The following is a 21,867-nucleotide window of genomic DNA, read 5'->3' on the forward strand; positions in this document are numbered from 1 at the left end:
TGATCTATGCCTGGGTTGCATACTACTTAAGGCGCTTGTGATTCTGGACCACTTCCGTCCTCCTACAGCAGTTAGACTCACATACAAAAGACAGGGTAGCAGCGACTACCTACGACTCAAAATTCCCACTGCGATATCTCTACCTGATTTCTTCCTACGAGGCAACCATCAAATCCTTTACTCATAGAAATCCGAAGCAGCAATGTCTTCTACAAGCGCCAAAAAATCCATCCAGGGGCCTACTCGTTCAAGGCCGATCCTGAAGCTTGATATTGCTTCCGCTCTGAGGTCGGAAGACGCGAGTAGGCCGATTCTGATCAGAGAATATCAAAGTCCTGTCATGTCTCTGGCATCGGCAAAAAAAGAAGTATCCAATCATCCCCTTCCAGAATATCTGCCTGACATCGTGGAACAGCGTGAGAATTCAAGAGACAGACTTCACCGCTCTGGTGATGCAGGGACTCACGACTATCTTCATTGGGCATTAGAACACAATGGCAAGCAACCACGCAACTCTTGGGATAGTTGCAGTTGTGTGGGCGGCAGTTACGAAATTGACTCGGATGAATCTGAGCCGATGACGGAAGGCGAACTCGCCCAGAGACGAATCAGACTCCAGGAGACGTACAAAGACTTAGAAGCCTTGACACCAGGTCCGGTGAGCTCTCAACTATATGCTGGAGGTACGAATGATGAAGCCTCAGAGGCCATAGACAAGGACCTTTCCGATTTCCTATTCGTGGAAAATGGCCTCCACAGGGAAGATATCGCAGTCGAAAACCAAAACTTGAGCCAAACATTTGAAGATGCAGTCGGGGCAGTAGAACTCTCGGACGATCTGCAATCCGATCTGTGCAATGCTACATCTGTTATAGAACATGACCAAGAAAGTCAAACAAACGGTGGGACTAACAAGACAGTCGAAGAACCAGAGGTTGGTCGTCGCACTAGATTCCACGAACACTTTAATTCACTCGATGCACCAGAATTCCGTTTGAGCTTGGCCGGCCTTACTCCCCCTCAACAGTCTGCTCCAAGGGAAGACTCTAATAGTGCTATCGAGACGACTATTTCTCACAATGATTCCGAGCACGCTTCCACCGCTTCGCGGCACAAGGGAATATTCATTCCAGCTTGGCTGTGGTGCGTCTTATGGATCACTCTCATTGGCTTCTTGATAGGCTTCTTCATCATGATGAGCTTATTCATTGCCTTTAGACATGAGGGCATGCTTCACGTTGGAAAATTTTCGCCATGCAGTACCCCTCAGCCATGTGTGTGTGATATTTCGCCTTCGCCATTTAATGGTGCACATGGCATGGATGAAAGAACCTCGACTGATGAGAGATTTGCATGAGAAACGATCAGAAGTCTGAGAATCTGGGAGCCATCTCTCGGTCGATACGTTGTACAAAAACTACAGCTTTCTGTGAATATACTCAACTGGTAGGCTTTAATATCATTCACAAGCCTCGCAGCCTTATTATGAGAATGGAGTCGCGGGGGAAGACATTTTAGTAGTTCTTAGAGGTACCCTACCATTGAGTCTTTAGCTACTCTTGCTTTTTATAGGATCTCTTGAACATCTTCGAATCCGCGCGAATCGAGCCACGCTGTATAAGCAGAACTTTCTTGTCTGGGCATTAGCCTCGTGCATGTATTACGTTCTGATGTCGAATATCAATGATCTAGATCAGGACCTCTGTCGTTAACGACGCACGAGTTAGGCGCAATCACAACACGAAACAACAGTGTTCGTCTTTTCGGCCGAGAGTCTCTGACCTATCAGATTCCAAGCTTTACAGAAAAGATGCATGATTAAGCTCAAGCCTCCGGCTGTCGGTTTCTGATATAATCTACAAATTCAGACGAAACATGGTTCGGGAACGTTCATCAGCGTTTCATGCCGTTTCATAGCATATACAGCCCGGAATTAAAGACGTCGTAATCACTTGAAGACATCATGGCACTCAAAACTTGGCGTAGGTTCGCGGCAGCATTCAATAGCCACTGCATCCCGTGAGGCTACTATCCAAGACCCTCGTACCTTCATTCAAAATACCCCCCAACGTTTTGCCAGCCCCATCAACGAGTTGTTATGCTGCCCGTAAGATTTCGCAAATTCCCCGCATCTCAGTCAAATGGTTGGAGATTGTTGCTGATACGATGAAGGGTTTACTTCTGAGCTTCGCTGGCCTTGCCAGTGCCTGCGGGCTTTCCCGGCGTGATTCCATCGGTTCCTTCTCGCATCCAGGGTATGTTGGAGCAAGTCTTACGGAGGTGATCTATCTGACCCATATCCAGAATCGTAGGCAGGGCCAGAGGAGGCGACCCATTGCAGAGTCTCCGAATTCTTAATCCCTATCCAGGCATCTTTGCCTATTATGATGGGCGTACCGGAGAAAGGTTCGCCTCCGATCAACCCAATTGGCTTGATGACGGTGCATTCACGCTGGGAGTATCAACATACTCCATCATCGATGGCAACGAAGCTATCATATACGACTCTCACATCACTCCTGACCATGCAGGTGCTGTGATGCGACATGTCCAGAGTCAAGGTGTCACCAAGATGTCAGTAGTGATCAGCCACTTTCACAATGATCACATCGCTGGCACTGAAATTTTCTCCAAGGGGGGAGCTACGATTGTCGGACACGAAATTACGGCTCGAACAGTGAAGAGAAGGACTCAGGATCTTGCTGCTGACAGCCCAGCCATCGTTGCTGTGCCCCCTACCGAGCTTTACACTGGGAAGAAAGAGATGAAGGTTGGCAACCTGTCTGTTGAACTGCACAATTTTCAGGTTCACACACCTGATGGAACGATTCTTTACATTCCTTCGAAGCAACTGATCTTCGCTGGTGATACTGTAGAGGATACGGCAACCTTCATCGCTGATGCCAAGAGCTTGCCAACTCACCAGACAGAGCTTCAACGAATGGCGACTTTCCCCATCTCAAAGATCCTGCCTGCGCATGGAGAACCAAACAGAATTGCCGCAGGTGGCTACAATTCAACTTTCATCAACGCAACGCTTCGGTACATTGCTGCCATGACAGAAGATGTGCCGGAGCCAGCAGCTTGGAATCAACCTCTGTCCCAGGTTGTCGATGCAGATGTCAAGAGCGGGGACTTGATATACTTTGCGCAGTACGAGGAAGTGCATCAGAGTAACGCAGATACCATCCGGAGAAGCCGTGGAAGGGGCAATAATAATTGATGCGACTTGGTGTGGAACAATCCAAAGCATTGTGATATTTGAAGGTCGGGAGCTACGAACAAACGAGACTGCCTGAAAGAGAACAGAGGGATCAAATTTGGGATCAATGTCCTGGAAGTGTTGAATCGAGAGCACGCCTGCCTACTCGGGCAACAATACAATTACCAAGTGACGTTTTAGCCGACAGTTCCTTTCTCGAGGATTGAGAGAAGCACAATGCTGGATCCAATGGTATTGATTGCGATCCTGGCAGCAATCCCCAGGACAGTTGCTTTTAGGCAGATGGGACTGACTCCTAATTGGCGTGTACCATTGTAGAGCTCTATCGTTTGCAATATTTCGGCACGTCTCATTATTTGCTCTAAGACTATGTTCGCAGCTCAATGAGTAACTGCTGAGGCGTTTTCATACGAAGCAGAACTAAACACTGTACTTGAACAACCGAAATTCCACGGCCTTATATTCACAAAAGTCGAGACTCAATCTTATTGAGCGTCAATTGCAGAACAAATGTACATGAATAGGCTTGGTCAATCTGCGGCCTTCACGTTGGTTCCCCCCACTCTTGAAGTTGGAAAAGTTCCAATAATCTTGCGAGTCCGATGCATCACCCCTCATTCTGTCATGTATTAATCTTTATCTCCGGAACCTCGACTCTATCAAGGCAGACAGTGAGATAACGCCCACTTATGCAGCTACATGGAAATGTAACCAATTACAGCATCACACTGCGTGATAGACACTGTCTCACAAGGTACGTCAGCTATTTCTTACAAGGTGTCTGGTCTGTCTCACCATCTAAATATAGGATAGCAATCTCTCAGCACAGCCGCATTATCAATTTTTATCGCGGAACGGAACTTTAATCCCTGGCGGAACGTGCGACCTCTAATGTTCCGCAAGACGAATGTGTGACGTCGACGGTGAAAGCGAGGGGTAAATTGGCGCTACCACCAACAAAACAAGAAGTATCCCAACGGCGCCATCCAAGGGAGCTACCTACTCGTATGGACCAGTACAAAAGGCCAGTGAGTTGTACCATTCTGTTTAGCATTGGCTCAGATCTCGTACTGCCGGGGACCTAAAGAGACTTTCTGAATCGGTCTCTTGTCTACAATCAGCCGACTAGAACCGAGACCGAGAACCCCGAAACCAACTACCGGGACCCCATTCACCATGCCTTCAACTCGCAATACCGCCTCCGATGTTCCGGACATGAATCTCTACAAGCTCAACCGGGTTCACCGCACGCTTGACAAATTAAAGGAGAAGCAGGAATGGGAGGCAGAGGACACAAAGTCGTTTGACTGCATGCACTACCTGGGCGACGATGCGATTAAAAATGCTGCCAAGGAATTGGGCCTACAAGCTGGGGAGCGGGTGCTCGATATCGGATCCGGGTTCGGCGGCACGGGCAGATACCTCTACCGACACTTCGATGCTACGACAGCTGGCATTGAGCTGCAAAAGGAGATTCACGACATTGCTCAAACCATAAACGAAAAATCGGGTGCTGGGGCAAATGCGACATCCACTAACGACAACTTCCTCGAACTTGACCCAGCTAAAATGGGCGCGCCGTTTGACCACATCGTCTCATTCCTGTGCATCCTGCACATCCCGGAGCGGGAAGCCCTGTTCAAGAGAGCACACAGTGTCCTCAAGCCAGAAGGCAAGATGTACATTGAAGACTTCTTCGCTCGCACAACTCTGGATGCCAAGACCCTCGAAGTCTTGAGAAGCTCGGTTTCCTGTCCGGACTTGCCTGACAAAGAGCATTATATCGCAGAGCTCGAGAAGGCTGGATTCGAGGTGACTGGCTGGGTTGATATGTCGACCGTCTGGTCCGACTTTGTGCATGAGCGTGCAGAAGCCTACAAGAAAGATCCGTCGATAGATGCTGATCTCACGGCATTCTATGATGCTGTCGATGAAGTCTTCTCTGGAGGTCAGGTTGGAGGCACACGAATTACATGTCAGAGAAAGTAAAAGCTTCAGTTGCTTGTTTCTCTTTTCTACCTTGTGAAAGCTGGTTGATCACGATCCCACACAGAAAGAGGGAACTGTTACGGCTAGGACACAACCATGTGGACTATGTCTTCGTGATGTGGGCGTTGTTCTCTGACAGATGCATACAGTCTGGCATCTCATCATGCTCTAGAACTAGATTCTGAAACATAGCCACGGAGAATTTGCTTACAATGGTCAAAAGTGCGGTAGTTTTCTCGCGATAATCCATGCTGCAATTAAGCCTCGGTTTCTCCGTTGGGCACCATTCCTTACACCTTGGGTCATGATAGATAATCCGGTATTCCGAAAGTGTGCACATATTGGCGCAAGGATTAGCTGGGCCTTCGGGGCCGGGAAATATTTACGTGCCACCCAGTCGCGATCCACGCCCCCCGCGGGCAATCTTGGTAAATAAGACCCGAGCTTCCTGTTAGCCCAAGTCAAGAGCTTCTCGACTCTTTTCCTATGTGCATCTTGTTGCGGAGTATCCCTAAAGCGTCGGCGCAATGTCCAGAATAACTTTAAACTTTACTCATACACAACAGGCTACTCCCCTCTCCTATGAACACTCGGTACTCGTAGACACTGTACGCAACATGGGATGACTGGCGAGAACCTCGTGGCTCGGCCAGGGACACTGACACGGACACGGCTGCTGTGGGATTTCTTACTAAGGGGCACCCGCACTGCTCGGCATCCAGACACCACTCACTAGTTTGCGTTTGAGCCCCCTCTTTCCGGGGACTTAAGGCAGAAACAACAAGAAAACATACAACCTCGCAGGAAAGCAAAACGTAGTGAAGCTTTGGACACACGTCCTATCCCAGCGAATTCTCGGTATCGGTCCGAGTTTTCGTAAACCCTACCATACTATACGAATTTCTGTAAATGCACTTGCTATGCGTAGAGTTCGCCTCTTTAGTGATCAGCGTCTGTGTCATGTCAGCTATTAGTGATTACTGAGGAAGGTGATCCTTTACATCGCCCGCCCCTCGGTTGGACAGGGCGGATTTTTGATGGAGATTAGTGATCTGCGCCTAGTGAGACAGGGATTCAGGTTTGGGACTTTGGAACCTCGTCTATGGTCGGAGTGCTCCGCCATGCCATGGCCGACGGCAAGAAGCGTTCGGTGATGATATGGACGACGGGTGAAGTCGATGATGGGATTTGTGAGGTTCCAAATCACAACTGCCGTTTCATCAATTTGCTGATGAGAAGAGTAATCAACATGTTTGAGCAGCTATAGTGTATGGCGGGTGTTTCAACACAACTCTACGATTCAGATATCAAATCAGGTACGAAAATTGATACGACAGTCTCAATCTGGCACCCAGACAAGCAGGCTTAAGCATCTAAATGGCCCTCAACTTTCATTCATGTTGCACAAGAGGCGTAGAGCTCGCCAACCATACACTCTCACTGACTCAGACTCGCATGATGCGCAACTTGACAGGCCGATAGTGCGGCTGTAGGTGTCGATGGCGCAATGCAGACTGGGAAGCAGACGGCAAATCAGAGCTTCCTTCTATCCCAAGCTAGCAATAGCTTGTATCCCCGTATAGCCTATTGCTCTGCCGCCTGGCGGTAAGAAACAGGCACATGAGCTGCTATGAATGCAGAAGTGTGGCGGGCATCCTCTCCATTTACCGATTACATGCGTGGCGGACGGGGATTGGGCGGAAAAGGGAATAGTGCTCGTAAGACTTGGCCCTGCAGTTGATACACTGACGTTCATGGTTTCGTACGGATAGTCAAAGATGCCGAGAAAAGGAAGGAGTCGAAGGATTGATTGGCCCGGCGGTGATAACGGCCATTGAGGAACCATAAGGAGAATACGCAGGTAGTCAGTCAGTCTACCACGGCAGCGTAGGGCGTAAGGGTCTCATTAGTCATTCTGTGCCTGCCGCGCCCTTTCCAGAAGAAGGTTGTTACTGTTACAGTGTGGCATAAAACAATATGGGTTGCGGAGACGGCTGTGCGTGAGCGTGTGTGTGTGACCTTGCGTTGACAAGGTGTTAGAGAAATACTAGAGCCTAGAGGGGACTGGTTCGCCCCAAGCTTGTACAGTAGAGGCACGGGTCCCATCAAAGTTACAGAGTTGTTCGCTTTCGCAAAAAAGCATCCCTGATTGGGCCCCATATTGTGGGATGCCGATATTGAAGGGGATGGATTTGTACGACATTACGAAGTCTCGGCTACTATGGGGGTCCCTCCTTGCGGCCGAGGAACTTCAGGAGGCCGGGCAATCCGGACTTTCATTCCTCCACCTTTGGTTGCTTTCTGCCTCCGTGTTTCCTTTCATGATTGACCATGGATGTGTAATCCATGGTATGCATGGCGTCATTTGAGTCAAGCTCTGCATGCCAGCTGTAATAATATTTGGGTGAATGTATCCGTACGGATACGCCCTACACTTATCTCGGTATGCACGGCTCACTCAGGTCTCAGGAACGCAAATTGAAGCCACAGCCACAGATGTTGTAGTTTGTTGTCTGACAGGACGTCCACGGGCACACGGGTCCCGAATACCGAACGCTCGTTGGCTGCATTGAATAGAGGCACTGCGCAGCGCGCACGCTCTATCACTTAGTTGCATGAGTAATGGCGGGTGCGTATGGGTATATCGGACTGACCGTCCGCAGTAGGTATTAGAGTTGCACCAGATTGGGATTGAGTCACAGAAATAGACAGGAGTACGGATAACGGGGGACCAATATGGTTCAGCTGGACGAAGTTGCACTGGGCTGCACAGAGTTTTGAATGCGAACACCGAGCCAGGTACAGTAGGTGTGGGTATCGTGAGGCAGCGCCGAGAAGGTTCGGAAAGGCTAATGTGGTGACCTGTCAAGAGAGAGTTCATGACTGTGCGGAACGGAGTATGGAGTTTGAGGACTAATAAGTAATCATTGGGACGGACATTGGGACAGCGGAAGCAAATTAATGTTTGAGAGGGGCCAACAAGACAAGCAAACTGGACTATGAGTACAGAGTACGGGAGCATGTTGGAGAGGTTTGAAAAGATGCTTGCGTGCACAGAATATTGGTTTTGCGTGGTGGTGGATAGTGCGAATAGTTTCTTCATTCGGTAAGAATGTCAACAAGCATTGCAAGCATTGCAAGCATTGTGTGTTAGTTTCCTGCGAGTTGGTTGGGCGTTTGCGCCGCCGGTCCTCCTGAGAGTGCGTGTTCAGTGCGACGCCAAGAAGGGGGCAGCAAGTATCAGTTGATTTTGCCCATGTTGTGTGTGTTTGGCTCAGAATCCACGGCGAACGGGGGGGAGACCAGGATGCCATTAAAATCAGACGGTACGGATAGAGAAAGGCCCAAAAGTCAAATTACGCTCTACTGTGATAAGATAGCAGTAGAAAGGAAAAGCACGGCGACGATTCCGTTGTATAGATCTCTACGGTACGGCAGCCGGCAGCGCATGGTTTGGTCATGGTGCGTGCCTGCATTTCCGGAAAAGGGGGGGGGGGGGGGTTGGGGTTCAAGTTGTAAAGGGATCCACGGACAAGATCCCACGCTGGCCGCGGACACGGCGAGCGAGCGGTTTCGAGTGGAATAAATCATAAAAAAGGCATGTTTTGAGTTGGGCTACGCGGAATCATGGTTCGTCTTGGAATAGCGGCATCATCTAAGAATTTCGAATCCGCAACTCTCAACTTAACTGCGACATGGATGACGGATGTCGGATGTGTGCCACCGCCCCGTGCGTGCGCTGTACGAATAACTCGTAGCATGGTAACATTAGTACCTAAAGGCGAGGTGAAGACAGGCGGAGAGTGAAAACGTATACGGAACACTCCCGCCGTAATGGTGTACGCGGATCTCGGGAACTACTAAGAGGAATAAGGTAAGCTGTAAGCGGGCGGGAAACAAGGTGGAAGCAAGCCAATGTTCGTCGGCCCTGATCACGATGCCGATCGACCTAACGTCTCCCGGACTGTACAGGCTGATCCAATGTCCTGGTGAAAGTGCAAATGCGCCAGGGAAAGTAATAGTTTGGCAGGGGGTCCGTGATGAGTCGCGTGGGACGCCGGGCGAAAATTACCAAAAATGCTCAAAGGTGAACCAATGAAATACGCTACTATGAACTGTATGACGGCGCAATATACCCGTGCCCTGCCTCGCGAGTGGTGCCAAGTCACGGGTCCAGTTAGGCTGTAGAGTACGCGGAGAAACTGACGAGTGAGGGTCTGGTTGAGTCTGATTCACGTCCTGTCAGACCGGTGGGAGAGTCATGCCCAGACTTTGCCATGCAATCTTTTTGTCCAATGTGTTTGAGAAGAGTCGGAAGAAGATAAGTAAGGTACCTGCGTACCGATCCGAGGCTTGGGCTTCTTCGTAAGACCGGTAGCGTCAAGCGCGGCGCCGCGGCGGTGATTGACGTTGTCACACTTTGTGTGATGAGGTGAGCAGTGTGAGTGAGCGACTAGGGTGGTCACTCATAGCGGCATGGCATATTGTAGCATGGCAAGGCAAGGGTACGAATACCTAGTTGATGGTGCCAGTGGTGGTCAATGGTAAGCTGGTAAAGTACGGAGTACGGAGGACGGATACACTTCATAATCATGGGAGCATGGCGGCCAGGGGCGCGGGGCCCAGGGTGATACGTGGTTTGGCGCAAATCAGATGCCGTGCGGAATGCTCCCGTCTCCCTGGAGCCCATGGAACCCATGGAACCCATGGAGTCCCGTACCTAGTGATTAGTGAGAGGCAAGCAGCAGGTTCGCTTTCCCCCCTCTTTAAGGGATCAATGGTGTGGTGGTGGTGGTGGGTCCCCGGGTGTATGAGAGGGGAGAGCGAGAGGCTAGGGCTACGGGGATGATGGATCGATGGGCAATCTTGGTGTCTTTGAAAGTTTTTCTGCCTCGCCCTCACGAGAGCGAGAAGATGAACGGGGCCGGAGATAATCATTGAGGACTCGGGAGTCTGGGGTGGAACATGGAAGTGTGAGCCCGACGGCGTTTGAGAGCGGCGAATTGGCGTGTTTTGGCTGCCCTCGCGGAGGAGTTCACTAATGCGACGAGATACCCAATGGTGAGGACATGTTCGGCTAATCGGATACGTCCAATATTGCACACTACGAGTCGAAGCTCACGGTCCAATACTTTTTGAGATGGGATGGAAAAGATGGTGCTCAATGGGAGTTCAATGAATGCAATGACTGTGTGGATTTCTTTGGAGATGCGGGCTTGAACTGAGTGGGCGTGGCGCCGAGCTGAAGGAGAGCTTAGGTACGGATTCAGCCTACCGTGCCACGAGTGTAATAGGAACACTGTAGCTAAGGCTGTGGGCGTACGAATACTTCGTATGGTATAATAACGGATACGCGGTCGAAGGGATTGGCACGCCTTACCGTCCGTACTACGTACCTTATTACTGAGTGAGCGGGAGCCTGTGAAGTATGTACTCCGTACCTCTGGAGCTTCTGTGACGGGGGTACCCACACTTCGGAACGCTACGTCCATTTCTGAGTAGGGTTTCCGATGAGTGGTGGGCAGTGGCGGATGGCTCCATTGCGTGGGATAATAATCAGAGTGCGAGACCAAGAGAGAGTGTTTGAGAGAAAGACAGAACATGGAGTGAGAGTGAGAATGAGAGTGAGAGAGTGAGAGATGCGCGGACTTAAGATACGCGGTTAGCCAGTGTGTAGGTATCCATGGGTCCGTCCCTAGAGAAGTCTACGTACCCCGGTACCTTGCCGTGTCAGCAACTCAAAAACGGAAAGGGTTACCTACTAAAGTAGTCGTTACGTATCTAATGTTCCAAGACGCTTGGCCGTATGGCTGTCCAATCCCAGCCGGGTCCGAGAGAGAGCAATGTCTCTCTTTCCGTAAAGGCGAGCGAGCTGCGGAGGAGCAGGAAAAAAAACCAAAACCCCCCCCCCCCCCCCCAGACAATTAATCAATTTGCTGTATCCGTAAGAGGTACGAATACCCGTACGGGCGTTGGCGCTGATAAACCAAATCCCCCCCAGGAACAGCTTGCATGTGCTTGACACACACACAACCTAACACACACTCTCTGATTATCTCACCACTCATGCACACACTCCAGCCCAGTCAGACGTACTCCAGCTAGCTGTCTCTAGTCTAGCTTGGTCCGGTACAAGTAGCCACCAAATGAGCATTCTGCCTACGGATACGTCCGCACTCAGCACCGTAGGCCCTGGTCTTACCTTTTTTTCTTCTTAAAAGTATTCATCATTCTTCTCGGCCCATCCTCATTCCATTTGTCTTGCTACACACTTCTACTTAGACACCGTACACCCATCTCCCTCCCCCCTCCGAGTATCCAATCGTAGGAATAATTGGACATCTCGCTTCTTGTACTAGGATCATTTTTCAGTTGGCGTGGGCTCTGACTGTTTGCCAAATATCTCAAGGGATCAGTAGAATAGCAAGCATATCAGGTACGTACTTGGCGATGAGCGGTTCCATTCCAATTGCTTTACCTTGCCTTACCAGGTATCTACCTAGTAAAGTAGGCTCTTTCTTTACCTCACCTTACCTACGGATACTTCACCTTACTTCCCGGTCTGGTTGGTCCTTCCTCACCTTGTCTATGATGGCATGGTAAGAGGAAGGAACGGGCGGCAGAGGCGCACCTGCCATTCTTCTACCTTAGCTGGCGGTTATTATGTAGTAGTAATGCCATTCATTGGCAGACCCAATAGCATTTGCTCTTTCCCGAAACAATGGACTAATTTCCCTCCTTCCTTTCTTTCCACTCCTCGCCCTTCCATACCTTCCCATACCTTTCTTTACCTTACCTTAACCCATTTACCCAACATATTCGTCCCTCATTCATCATTCATCACCGGTCATCCTTGGCCATCTTCATCTTCCCATTCACTCACTGTTTGCATCTTCCTTCTTACTCTTTGTTGTTTGCCATTCTTCTACCGCCTTCTTACCGACCACGCGCCCCCATTTCTTTCAAATTTTTTATTTTTTTTTCCGCCTTTCACACCCACCTCTTCTTCACCTTCCCACACCCCCCGGTCCAAACAACTTCACCCTCCAAGTGGCAAGTACTGGCGCCCTTGACAGCTTCCAGTTCTATTTTCGACCACCACCATACGGATAGACGAGGGGTCCCGCATCTTTGCATCTGGGATCTGGATCTAATTCATTTTCACTCTATTTGTGCCTGGCACCTTATCCTAACCGGGACCGAGCAGGTAATCCGTACGAACTACAAGCAATCCCAATAGGCAGACGTCGTTGAGTTGCCACCTACACAACTCCACCCACGACCACACGTCTCACTACCACCGCCGCGCCTGCCTACGCCGCCTACCAAACCGAAAGTACCTTTCGTCTGGGCCGTCCTTAGGTACTTTGTTCCTGACGACTACACATCGAGGCCTCATCACTTTTTTTTTTCCTATACTTCTCATCGACTTTTCATCTCGCAACTCCCTTTGTCTAGGAGACATCGAGTCTTATCGCCAGGACCCCTTGCGTACCGCCTTACGCATCGCGTTCGTTCTGCCGTTGCCAAGGACATCGCATCTGATTGCGAGCTCTAGTCGAGAGTTACATCTCGACTAATTGACCAATCGTCGATATCGTCCGTCCCTCTCTTTGCGGACTACGAATCTCGCAGTAAACCCCCGAGTATCGAGCAGACTACTTGATTCTGGTCATTGAGTGAATAATACTTCATTCTGCCCTGATCCCCTTGAGGTACAGTCATTATCGATAGATCTCTCACTTTGGTTGCTATTTTGAGCCGCAAGGTTGAGATATCCTGGACTGCAGTATCTAATGCCATGTCTGAAATAGGTTCTTTCAGTGGCTGAGTCTTGGGCATGGGTCGTCCAAACTGAGTCAGTCAGTCGACTTACTATCAGCAGAGTCTTTGATCACAACTTCTGCCGGGCGAACAAGACAGACTCTCTTCCTCGTACAGCAGACTCGGTCTCGCCGCCATGACGAGCATCTCATCTTCTACTGCGACCATGTCGCAAAATGGTCAACCAGATCTAGACCAGGATCGCAAACGCTGGTTTGCAGAGTTCGAAGCGCTCAAAGCCCGCTTCGAGGCTGAAAAGGAGAACGTAAACGCCAAATTCACCCAACAGCAGCGTGACGCATGCCACGATCTCGACGACGAGGCCCGCTTCGCCGATACGTTAAATCTGCCCCAGAAAGCTCGCGAGCTTCTCCAAAAGTACCAGCACGAAATACGGTCCCATCGATATGCCGCCTGCCAACAAAGGCGTGATGCCGAGGAAAAAGACCGCGCGAGACGGGAAACGGACGCTCTTCGCGAACATCACATAGGGTTCCCTGTTCCCGGCAACTATCCTGTGCGCAACGCCGGTTACGCCCCGAACGCTGGCATGCTGGGACGTACGCCAACAACAAACCCGTCGGCTCAGATTGGTGGCGCACGCGTTGGTCCAGTTGGGCGCGGCTCGCCCTCAACCATGCCGATGAGCACACCTCCCCAACAGGCACGTCAGTCTTTGCCACAAGGTCCAATGATGCCAAATCAGCCCGTTCAGCAGCGACCAGCAAATGGGATGCCTGGGCAAGGTAGCTCAGCTCAGATGCCGTCTCAACTCGACCATCAAATTCGCCAGTCACAGCAGGTTAACCAGGGCCACCCAAATCAAGGACAGGCCTGGATTCACCATAATCAGGCTGGCCCGCAGCAGAGTTCGCCTCGCACCTCAGCCTTGTATCACTCGAATCGACCGGTGAACAACCCCGCGGCAAATGAGGCCCCGAGAGTGCTTCCTTCGCAACCTCATGTTCCTACGTTGGGAAGCAATCATTACGGCCCTCCAAGAGTCGGATCTGGACAGCCTGTCAATGGCTCTCAGCCTAATCTAGCCGATCGTAGCAACCGGGTACCTCTGCCGCCCATGAATGCTGGACCGATGGGCTCCCGTATGGGCCGACTACATGCGGAAGATGGGTTGAAACAGCCTGCAGACTCCCACCCTGACCGCCACAACAAGATGGCAAAGAGGAAGTCTGATGCTAGCGACATGTCATCTAGGGATGCAGATCCGAAGCGCGCGAGAACTGATACGCCACAGTCGATAGCCCCTAGGACGATCACATTCGCCGAAGTCTATCAGAACGGCAAAGCGGAGTACAAGCACAATATCGTCAAATTCGAGGATGTTTTCTACATTTTACGATGCGATGAGCACGGTGTGCATTTCAAGCAAAACGCACTGGCAGCCGCAGCCAAGCATCTCCACGGAGCTTCGCATGGTCATCAGAAGAAGGAGCACAAGTTGGCGGTTGAAACCATTGGATTTCACGTCGTGGACTGCACAGAGGAGCTTGCTGCAGTAAACAACGAATGCGTCCGCCTTGCTTTCGAAAACGGTTACAAGCCCCTGAACCAGCTGCACGGCCCGAAATCCGGCGGCAAACGACAGTCGGCCGCTCACACGATGGCTCCCGTCAGAGACCCGTCAGTCTCCGATTCATCGTTCCAGGCACCCCCTAACAGCGCCGGATCTTACCAAACGAAGTTGGATGCCAGGCCACAGGAGGAGAAACAGCAACGTGGTGCGGATCATATCATGAACCCAATCCCAGGTGACATTTACCACGCAAAATGGCCGAGGAGCAACAAGCTCTACATCGTTATGATTCTGGGCTGGACCTCTTTGAAGATGTGCGGATGGGATGGCTGGCTCAGTGACACGCAGCTTTGCGACAAGAAGATCCGACCTACATGCTACACATATAATGACGAAGGCATTGGTGGTTGGGCGCCTGGTTACGGAGACGGCGAGCCGCGTGAGTTGGACAGGGACGTTCCCGTTTTGTGGTTTGAGAAGAATGGAAACACTCGGCTTGGCTGGCTAGGCGTGAAGTTCATTCTGAAGCCTTTGCTACTTGACGACCCAGACCGATCTGCTGATCCTTTGGACCCGGCCAACAACGCGAGAAAGAAGTATGCTGAGATTCGTGGGTACGACTCGTTTGAGGCCATGCTGGCCCATGTGCAGGCAAGGAAATCACCAGGAGGAGCAGAAGTGGGGTCGACGACAGAGACGGCGACGACTGCGACGATTCCCGCGAAGCTGCCGTCGTTTACTTCGGCATCGGACTCGGATCCTGTACCAGATGTTGATATGTACGACTTTGGCGACAATCCTCCTCCAGCTGACGACTCGGACGACGAAGACTACGTGGAGCCGAAGCGTAGGAATGGCCAAGGTTCAGATGACGACATGGCGGATATCGAGGAAGGCCCAACAACACCTCAGCAGCCTCTCAGGCGCAGCACTCAAGAGGTGCGCCCTACGTCGCGGCTGAGCGAGAGTAGTTGGATGACGGGGAGATCTGGAGCTGCTGCTGGCACGCGTCTGTCAGCCAAGAAAGACAAGGCAGCAGTTGATAAGGAGGATGTGACAATGGACGATGGTGCCCAAGTTTCGCCGTCCAAGGATCGAGCTGTTAGCAGGGAGAGCGCGACTCCCATCCCCGCGAATACCAGTGGAGGACCCGTCACAGTCGCACTTGGAACCCCCGCGACTCCTCAGAAAGCATCTGCAGAGATCGCTGTGAACGGGCCATTTTCGATTCCCAATTCCACTCCTAGGACTGAGGGCAGCGCGCCTATGAGTACCGTATCACCGGACTCGAGTCAGCCAACAGTCGTAGCAGCAACCGAGCGGTCTGCGCTCACTGAGATTGCCGGGAGTAACGCTTCTCAGAGACAGAATGCTCAAGATAGTGCGCATTCGGCGGCGGAAACCACACGAGCCCCGCGAGACAGCGAGAACCAGTCTCAGATGGACCAAGCATCGATGGCAAGCTTGGCTCAGAGCGCGATGAAGGCTGCTTCCAAATCGCCGAGTCTACACAAGGAAGTCCCTCGTATAAGCCCCAAGCTGCAGATTGCAGACTTGGTCAACGACGCAGCCAGCTCTGAAAAGGCAGTCCGTCGACCTCTGTCATCCAAGCCGTCTCTAGACCTTGTTGAATCGGCGCCACTCCGACACCCATTGCCTCAAAAGCCCAGCCAAGGAATTCATCTCGATCAAATGACAAGGGCTAGCCAACAGCCGTCGCCCGCTCTGTCCACTAAGAGTATCAAGGAGGCAGCGTCGCCAGCGTTGAACAGCCCGTTTCCTCAGCCCCCGCGAAGTGCCAGCGCTGCCAGCGCCGAGAGCGCTGCTCGCCGACCCGATCCTCGCATGAGTATTGCTAGCATGAGCAGTAACAGTGCTCACGATGACCAGGAGCGAGGGACGATCAAACAGACGGTGGTGATCAGCACGAGCAACGGCACTGCCTCGGGTCGTAGTACTCCCAAGGTGTTGACACACGCCAGCTTGGTCAACAATGAGCAGTGGCGTGCAGTCCGGGCATCGGAGTCACCGCGGGTCACGCCTGCGGCGCTTCAATCGCCTCTCATCGACCGAAGTGCGGCGGCGTCTCCTGCTCTGGGAGGCAAGAGGGATGTTGGGAACTTTATCGACGTGTCAGAGTTTCACCAGGGCAGTCAGCACTGGGTGCAGCCGGGAAAATTCCTGCGATTCAACGCGGAGGACGAATCGAGCAGCATCATGCGAAGCAAGGAGGAGGACGGCATGGAGGCGGTTGTGGATGCCAGCATAGTCAAGGCAGCAAAGATGGCGGGAACGACAGTACAGCTGGAGCTCAAGACGGAGAAGGGCGAGAGGTTGGAGCAGAGACTGGTGTTTGAGGCCAACTCGGTGACGGGCAGCCAACGGGGAGCAAAGCTGCAAGCGACCAAGTTCTATCGATGGCTTTCGGCCAAGAACCCGGATATGCAGCACCTGTTTTGATATGAGATGTCACTGTGAGGGCGAGGGCGATGGAGGATGGAGGATCCAGGAGCAGTGTTGTGTATGAATGACTAAACGGCGTCAAGGGGGTTTCCTTTTTATCCTGAGACCGTGAATCCCAATTTGGGCTCGGTTATGCGTATATTACTGGGTAGACTGGCTTTCGCAAGAGACATGGGAGACTCCGGGGCGGAGTAGCGATGCTGCTCATACGCGCGGTGGACTGATTTAGGCGTTTTAGGGACAAGGAAAACATGGTGGATGTTACGAGAGTTTTCCCTTGCTATCGACATTGAGATATGGTATTAGTTGAGCGCTATCAGTTGCATGCCTGAATGAGCGTTGTAGCACAAATTGAAACTATATTGATCAAGAGTCTTATGAGAATCGTCGAATGGTTGTGAGTGAAGATGGTGGCAGTGAGATGAGAGTCTTGATCCAAAGTCCAGGCACGTCTAGCATCGGGCACTTGTTATCCGGACTTACTTCAGTCTTGGACTGGGGATCGGATCCATGCTCGTGACCAACTCTATCCGTACCCATACTCCGTACCTTATGCGGGATGAGTTGCAGCTGGGATGAATAGTGGATCGACAGCTTTCCCTTGGGTAACCTGGGGATGGATGGATGGGAGCTTTGGGCGTCTTGGTGGTGTGAATTTGCATGTGATTGCCGGGGTTGAAGTGAGAGCTCGGGTGAGATGTGAGAGGTGAGAGGCTGGGTGAAGATGAGAGGTTGGAGCCCGTGAGAGCAGCGGCCAGAGCTTACCCCAAATACCTTTTGCCAGCACAGGCAGGCACGTGGGGGATGACCAACGGGGAAAGCTGCCCTGTGGTATTAGGTACCTTACCTTACCGGCTTAGGGGCCTCGGAAGCTCCAGCTGGGTGCAGCAGCGCAGTTCTCGTCGCATTTCTTCAGCGCCCAACGTCCCGAACTTGTTCCCATTTCCCGAATCTTTTGCCATTTGCCATTCTCTTTGTGCTCTCTCCTCTTTACTTACCTTTACCTTGCTCATATCTTCCTCTCTGCTTCATCTTCCGGCTCCAAGTCAAGAGAAACCAAACTGCTGTTCAGAAGCCGAATCCTCTGCCTCGAGTGCAAAGAGAGAAAGAAACCGGACAAAGATCCAGCCAGTCCGATGCCGCGACGGACACTTTAAAGTGCGACCAGCGAGCAATTGCGACGACCGGATCCACGACTAACTACGACTGCCTGCCTACAACCTGCCTACAACCTGCGACCGAAACCGATGACGTTGCGATCCACAGAGTCGGACAATTGCGATCGAATTCGGCCTTTGGAGGCTATGCGCATGCCATCGCAGAGAGCCTCGTTTCCTCCGATCCTTTATCCCTTCTCTTCCATCATCCTGGGACAACCACCGCTGTGCCCTCTCTCTGGCAAATCCCACCTACCAAACACCAATACTTGATCCGAGTCAACCCTCGCATTCTCGAAGCATCGAGCACGACGACAACGACAACGACAACGACAACGACAACGACAACGACAACGCGCAGAAGCCGCAGCGGCCCCGAAAGTCTGCGGAAGCAGTGGAGGACCTCGGACATTGATGGCTGCCTTTGTGAGAGAGAGAGAGAGAGACCCTTCCCCGAATCACCCCCACCCCCGACCCTCGCCCATCATCCTTGCCCTGTAGTCTGTTCGTCATTACGGAGCAGCCTGCGGATACCCAGACCTTGAAGCGCACCGGCTCCGCCCTGTTCCGCCGTGGCCGAGAGACACAGGAATAGAGACGGAGGCGGCATGTTTGAATGTCTGCTTCCCGGTCTGTCTATCTGGCCTTGTTCAGGTTGTTGGAGCCGAGCTTGGGACAGCTGCTGGCAGCAGATGGGCACACAGACAAGACTGAAAGACACGGTCACGCTGTCACGGAGCTACCCCGGTTGCCTCTTGTCTCTGTTCTGTCTCTCTGTCTTTGCTGCTCAGCTGCCACTGCGCTTTGGCATCCTTCAACGCATCAGCCACGTCATAACCTTTCCGCTCGTCTGCCCTCTGTCCTTTGCCTCACATTTCTTTCCCATCCACACTCATCGCACATCGCATTCCACCCCAAATGGCATCCATTCTACACACCTCATCCCCCCTCCGGCTTCACTGACGGGCGGCTTGCCACGGCTGCATCCATCCATCTACCTACGCATCCATCCTTCTTCCAACCCACAAGCCAGGCTAACCATTCCGTCACCCGCTGCAGGATACGCCCTGGCTAGTCCACATGTCGACCCCAAAGGCCCACCGCGGCGCCGATGCCGACTCCGTAAACGATCCTTCCCAGGGCTCCGGCTTCGACGGCACACCCTCCGGCGCGCCTCCCACCTACGCGACCTTCTCCCCCGTCACCCTCGCCGCAACCACCCCGAGCCGCTCCTCCCGCCAGTCCACCATCATCGTTCATCAGAAGTCGCCCCTCCTCCTAGCGACGCCGCCGCAAATCACCCGCGCATTAGCATACTCGCATCCGTTTCTCCTACCCCTCAATAAGCTTGCCGGGTTGTTGACATGGACGACCGACGATCCGTGGGAGAGCTTCCTCCTGCTGGCGTCCTTCTGGGCCATCGTCCTCTATGGCGACATCGTCGTGCGCATGGCGGGACCGATTGTCGTTGTCCTGACTTTGATACTGGGAATGTATGGCAGGCGCTTCAGTCCGCTGAGCAGTAGTGGGTGGACAGAGCCAGCTTCCAAGGATCCCGGCGGCGCGCAGAATACCGGAAGCACGGCCGGGGGCAAGGCACAGAAGTCGACGCCCAAGGGCAATACAACCACGAACACGACCAAGGGTCATCAACGGGGCGAGTCAGAGGCGACGAATACAAGGCATCAGAAGACACTGGACGAGATTGTTGAGACCTTGAAGGAGTTCACTGGGCGATGTAACCTCTTGCTCGAGCCACTCCTTGAATTGACCGACTTCCTGAGTACGCAACGAACCCCTACGTCTGCGACGACACGACCAGCCTTGACGACGCTGTTCGTGCGGATTTTGTTTTGCACGCCTGTCTGGATGGCCCTGACGCTTCCACCACTACGAATCATCACGACTCGACGTGTGGCTCTGCTTTTCGGCACTCTGGTGCTGACATGGCATGCTAGATTCTTGCGAGTCGCCCGGACGCTCTTATGGCGGAGCGCCACGATCCGGAGGACAGCAGCCTTGGTCACGGGCTTGACATTTGAGAAGCCCGTCAAGGCTGTACCGGTCCAGATCACCGCGGCAGAAAATGGCAAAGTGCAGGCTAAGCCGGCAACATCGGAGCTCACCAAGGCGTTGCGCAAGCAGTCCCACAGGCATGGCAACAATGCCACGAGCAAGGACGCGGGTGTCAAGTTCACCTTTATTATATACGAGAACCAGCGACGGTGGGTCGGCCTCGGCTGGACACAGAGCATGTTTGCCTACGAACGGTCGGCATGGACTGATGAACATAATAATCCTGTGCCTTCACGAGATACATTTGAGCTGCCCGAAGTTGAAGATGGTAGCAACATGCGCTGGCGGTGGGTTGAAGCAAGCGAATGGAGGGTAGACGGGGTTCCGGATGACGGGACTGAACCTATCGACTATGACGGTGAACCTGGGAAGAATGGATGGATCTACTACGACAATAAGGTGAGCTCCGACTATTGTAGCCGAGTGCAACACCTACGTGACTAACACATGTGGACCAGTGGCAAAACGGACGCCGCGGCTCCGACGGATGGGGACGGTGGACACGACGGAGAAAGTGGTATCGTGACGCCGAGCTGGTGGAGGTTTCGGAGGATGAAATGGCACACGAACTTGACGCCTCACAAGCACCGAGCTCAGCCCGGCCCGGCTCGCCCACAACAGGACCCCCGGGTCCCGCCTTGACGACGCAGAGGTACAGCACGCTCGAAGAAAAGATGGTTTCCCCTACATACCCCGCGCAAGACCTGACCCTATCAGATAAGGACCTGGAAAGAGAAAAGGACGACACTGCATCAACTCTCTCGACGAGCTCCGGCGGACGATCATTCTTCAAAGCGCCGTCATTACGACGGAAAGTGACGGATAAGAGCGTCGCCAGCAAAGCCGACAAGGAGCAGGATCGCAGTCGTAGAGCAAGTGAGGCCAAGAGCGAAGAGGAAGCTGCGGCGCTGGGATTGAAGTTGAACCTCGCTTTACAGGGCAAGGAGGGCGGACAATGGGGAATCGGCGATGAGGCCAGAATGAGTTTGGAGTAATGGGCGCCAAAGTCCCGGGGTTGGCTCAAGATTACGAATGACTCTTACCTACTATTGAATCCTGATTGGGACGGTAAGGTACGGTACGGTACGGTACGGTACGGTACGGTACGGTACGGCACACTGCACGGGGGGTTTGGGCATGGACGGCGTTTGTCGGCTGTAGAGTATTCATGATTCGGCGAAGCAAGGCAAGGCAAGGCAAGGTAGTAAGTAGTGTATGATTTTGGGGCAATGAGACAGAAAACACGCACGTGTTGTGTGTGTAAGTCTACCAGACGCGGCAGGCCGCAGGCTGCATGCAGCAAGTCACTTCTTCTTTCTGGGCCTTGACATGTGGTTTGGTGGGAAGGGCGGATGGTGCTTCCTGGGGGTCCTGTGGGGCAAGGTACCTTGCGTACGGGTGTGACCACAAATATGCGTGATGAAGTGTGTTTATCCCCATCACCTCTGCCTTGAAAATGTAGTGGTCACTGGATGGATGTACGTGTGTCGGCTGGGCTGGGCTGGGCTGGTCGGGAACCGAAGAGAGTTCATCAAAGAGGGCGGACGACTGTGAGTGGTGCGCAGGCGAGCTGGGCATCGAGACACGGGGTCTTGCGGGTC

The 21,867-nt window shown here is 52.5% G+C and overlaps 6 protein-coding genes across 6 annotated transcripts; all 6 read left to right on the forward strand.

The window, feature by feature from the left end:
- Positions 1-202: 202 nt before the first annotated feature.
- BDP81DRAFT_501703 (uncharacterized protein) lies at positions 203-1,357 on the forward strand (the record flags this gene model as incomplete). Its single annotated transcript, XM_060595540.1, has 1 exon — positions 203-1,357. One exon carries the CDS (start codon positions 203-205, stop codon positions 1,355-1,357), a length of 1,155 nt encoding a protein of 384 aa, XP_060440156.1.
- Positions 1,358-2,572: 1,215 nt separating this feature from the next.
- On the forward strand, positions 2,573-3,223 carry BDP81DRAFT_398689 (beta-lactamase; the record flags this gene model as incomplete). The annotated part of the gene is made up of 1 exon (XM_060588495.1): positions 2,573-3,223. The coding sequence occupies one exon, from the start codon at positions 2,573-2,575 to the stop codon at positions 3,221-3,223; it is 651 nt and encodes a 216-aa protein (XP_060440157.1).
- Positions 3,224-4,071: 848 nt separating this feature from the next.
- BDP81DRAFT_438023 (methyltransferase domain-containing protein) lies at positions 4,072-5,628 on the forward strand. Its single transcript, XM_060591282.1, has one exon. It carries the CDS (start codon positions 4,400-4,402, stop codon positions 5,210-5,212), a length of 813 nt encoding a protein of 270 aa, XP_060440158.1. The 5' UTR covers positions 4,072-4,399; the 3' UTR covers positions 5,213-5,628.
- A 6,010-nt stretch (positions 5,629-11,638) lies between these two features.
- BDP81DRAFT_111925 (uncharacterized protein) lies at positions 11,639-12,396 on the forward strand. Its single transcript, XM_060581489.1, has 2 exons — positions 11,639-11,648; positions 11,721-12,396. Exon 2 carries the CDS (start codon positions 11,809-11,811, stop codon positions 12,283-12,285), a length of 477 nt encoding a protein of 158 aa, XP_060440159.1. The 5' UTR covers positions 11,639-11,648; positions 11,721-11,808; the 3' UTR covers positions 12,286-12,396.
- Positions 12,397-12,875: 479 nt separating this feature from the next.
- On the forward strand, positions 12,876-17,219 carry BDP81DRAFT_111927 (uncharacterized protein). Its single transcript, XM_060581490.1, has 2 exons — positions 12,876-12,927; positions 13,027-17,219. Exon 2 carries the CDS (start codon positions 13,173-13,175, stop codon positions 17,028-17,030), a length of 3,858 nt encoding a protein of 1,285 aa, XP_060440160.1. The 5' UTR covers positions 12,876-12,927; positions 13,027-13,172; the 3' UTR covers positions 17,031-17,219.
- Positions 17,220-19,270: 2,051 nt separating this feature from the next.
- BDP81DRAFT_453790 (integral peroxisomal membrane peroxin) lies at positions 19,271-21,261 on the forward strand (the record flags this gene model as incomplete). Its single annotated transcript, XM_060592864.1, has 2 exons — positions 19,271-20,665; positions 20,725-21,261. The coding sequence occupies 2 exons, from the start codon at positions 19,271-19,273 to the stop codon at positions 21,259-21,261; spliced, it is 1,932 nt and encodes a 643-aa protein (XP_060440161.1).
- Positions 21,262-21,867: the final 606 nt, after the last annotated feature.

The sequence above is a fragment of the Colletotrichum phormii genome, assembly GCF_030913505.1.
Source record: "Colletotrichum phormii strain CBS 102054 chromosome Unknown BDP81scaffold_25, whole genome shotgun sequence".
In the NCBI taxonomy this organism is placed as follows: Eukaryota; Fungi; Ascomycota; class Sordariomycetes; order Glomerellales; family Glomerellaceae; genus Colletotrichum; species Colletotrichum phormii.